Source organism: Branchiostoma floridae, chromosome 3 (assembly GCF_000003815.2).
Source record: "Branchiostoma floridae strain S238N-H82 chromosome 3, Bfl_VNyyK, whole genome shotgun sequence".
Classification (NCBI taxonomy): Eukaryota; Metazoa; Chordata; class Leptocardii; order Amphioxiformes; family Branchiostomatidae; genus Branchiostoma; species Branchiostoma floridae.
This window is the reverse complement of record NC_049981.1, coordinates 33,364,981-33,366,913: the sequence shown is the minus strand read 5'-3', so window position 1 is coordinate 33,366,913 and position 1,933 is coordinate 33,364,981. Positions and strand designations below refer to the sequence as shown.

At 41.1% G+C, this 1,933-nt stretch overlaps 1 protein-coding gene across 1 annotated transcript in view; it reads right to left on the bottom strand.

Moving 5' to 3' along the window:
• LOC118411387 (protein transport protein Sec24C-like) overlaps positions 1 to 1,933 on the bottom strand; it is a gene marked incomplete in the record, with an annotated part of 44,074 nt that overhangs the window by 16,718 nt on the left and 25,423 nt on the right. The window contains 3 exon segments of the mRNA XM_035813648.1: positions 1 to 117; positions 474 to 585; positions 1,812 to 1,844. Coding sequence (XP_035669541.1) covers positions 1 to 117; positions 474 to 585; positions 1,812 to 1,844 — 262 coding nt within the window.

Below are 1,933 nucleotides of genomic sequence, written 5' to 3'. Positions count from 1 at the left end.
TGAGCTCTGCGAAGGGCTTGATGACGAGTGACATGGGGACGTTACACTGTTTATACATGTCTGCTGTACAGGGGATGTTATACATGCTCGCTCGCATGAACGCCGGGTTGCAGTTCCCTGCAAAACAGAAACGAAACATCACACAACGTAATAATATCTCAGCTACATTTGTCACTTCAAATTTCCTATCAAATAGACAGATCCCATGGCCCTGCCTACTTTTGTGAAACTTTCTCAAAGCAAAAGAAATAAAAATACAAAAATGCAAATATTTGATGGCCATGTAGCTGCTCTCCCATTGGTTAAATCTCTTATTGCAATATGCATGACGTCATAGGCTGACCTACTAACTCTGATGGACAATCAGGGTCATGTTCTGAACGCAATACACGTCAGGTCAAGGTCAAAGGTTCAAACCTTGGTGGATTGTTTGGCTTTAAGTCTTGGTAGACAGTGAATGTAAGTTAACTAACCTTGGTCGATGGTTAGGAAGTCTGTAGTGACCAGGGGAGGCATGAGTCCTCTGGTGTTGGTAGCGAACTGCTGACCCCCGCGGCTGGTCCGGTCATCCTCGATCACCTGGATCTGTGGGAGGGGGGCAGGATGGAAGGTTACATAACACTGGTGTGATACCTGCCCGTTGTCATTGGGATGGAAGGTTACATAAACACTGGTGTGATACCACCCTAGATCTTTGGGGGGGATGGAAGGTTACATAAACACTGGTGTGATACCACCCTAGATCTGTGGGGAGGGGACGGGATAGAATGTTACACAAACACTGGTATGATACCTTACCAACATCTTTTGGAGGGGTTACAATTGAATTGTTACAAAGGCAGGAGACCAACCCAAAAGTACAAATACATTTTTCATCCTTTTACAACCAAATGTGTGAAAACAAAGGGCACAATTTCAGAACTTCTCCAGTTTTTCACTTTTCTAATTGTATGTACATTTGTAGGTTAAATGTTGACTACAAAGTTTCCAAAGTAAGAAAGATATAAGACATCAGTTTGAACCCTGTTTAAGTAAGGACCTCTCAGAACCGAAACACTCACAATATTTAAGATACATTGCCATGAAAACTTTGAAAAAGATGCAGAAAGACCAGATGGTTAGAAAACAATGTAAGCTAAGAAAGTTGAAAGCAAGAGTAATACTGAGACCTGGACAGCAGACTACCCCAGCCATGGTTCACATTGTGCAGTACTCTGTAGGTTTGCAGGTTAGATATGTAAAAACAACCCTGAGGGCCCCAATCTACATGCACCTCTGGGTCACTTCAGCATGCAGGGTCAGCCATGCACTGGCAAATATTAGTTCTCTTAACCATCAAAAAGGGGGTAAGGCAACATCAAGTCAGTTCCTTTGTTCATAACTCTTTTAATTAAAAAAATTGAACAAAATCAAATCAAAATCATAAAGGCAGCAAAACATTATTTGCAATGGTATAACTGGCAGACATGTATAAGAAGGGTAGTCACTAAGTTAGCTGCCGTCTTTGAGATCTGTCTATTTTAATCTTAATAAAAGATTTCAACATTTTTTTCGTAAGAATAGCTTTTTAATGCTGAAAACACACACACACTTGCTATCCGGTTTAACGTCCGTCAGAAATGTCAGAAAGAAACACAATGTAAAAGCTTCATTTTTGAAAATCAATTGCACTTCGAAAGATGTGCTTTTCTTCTCAATACGAAACCTGCTCATGTCCAGTTTAATGACAACTTTCTCTTGTAACCCGAGTGAAACCGAGGAACTGACTTGCCATGGCCCGCTGCTCGGCCATTACAACATAAACCACTCACACGGCTAGGGATTAAGTCTGGGTCCAGCTTGGCCTGGAAGTGGTGGGAAATAAAAGGGGTAAAACCAGAAAGAAAAGTGTAAAAAATGCACACAAAAATCAAGATGTAGTAAAAAAAACATG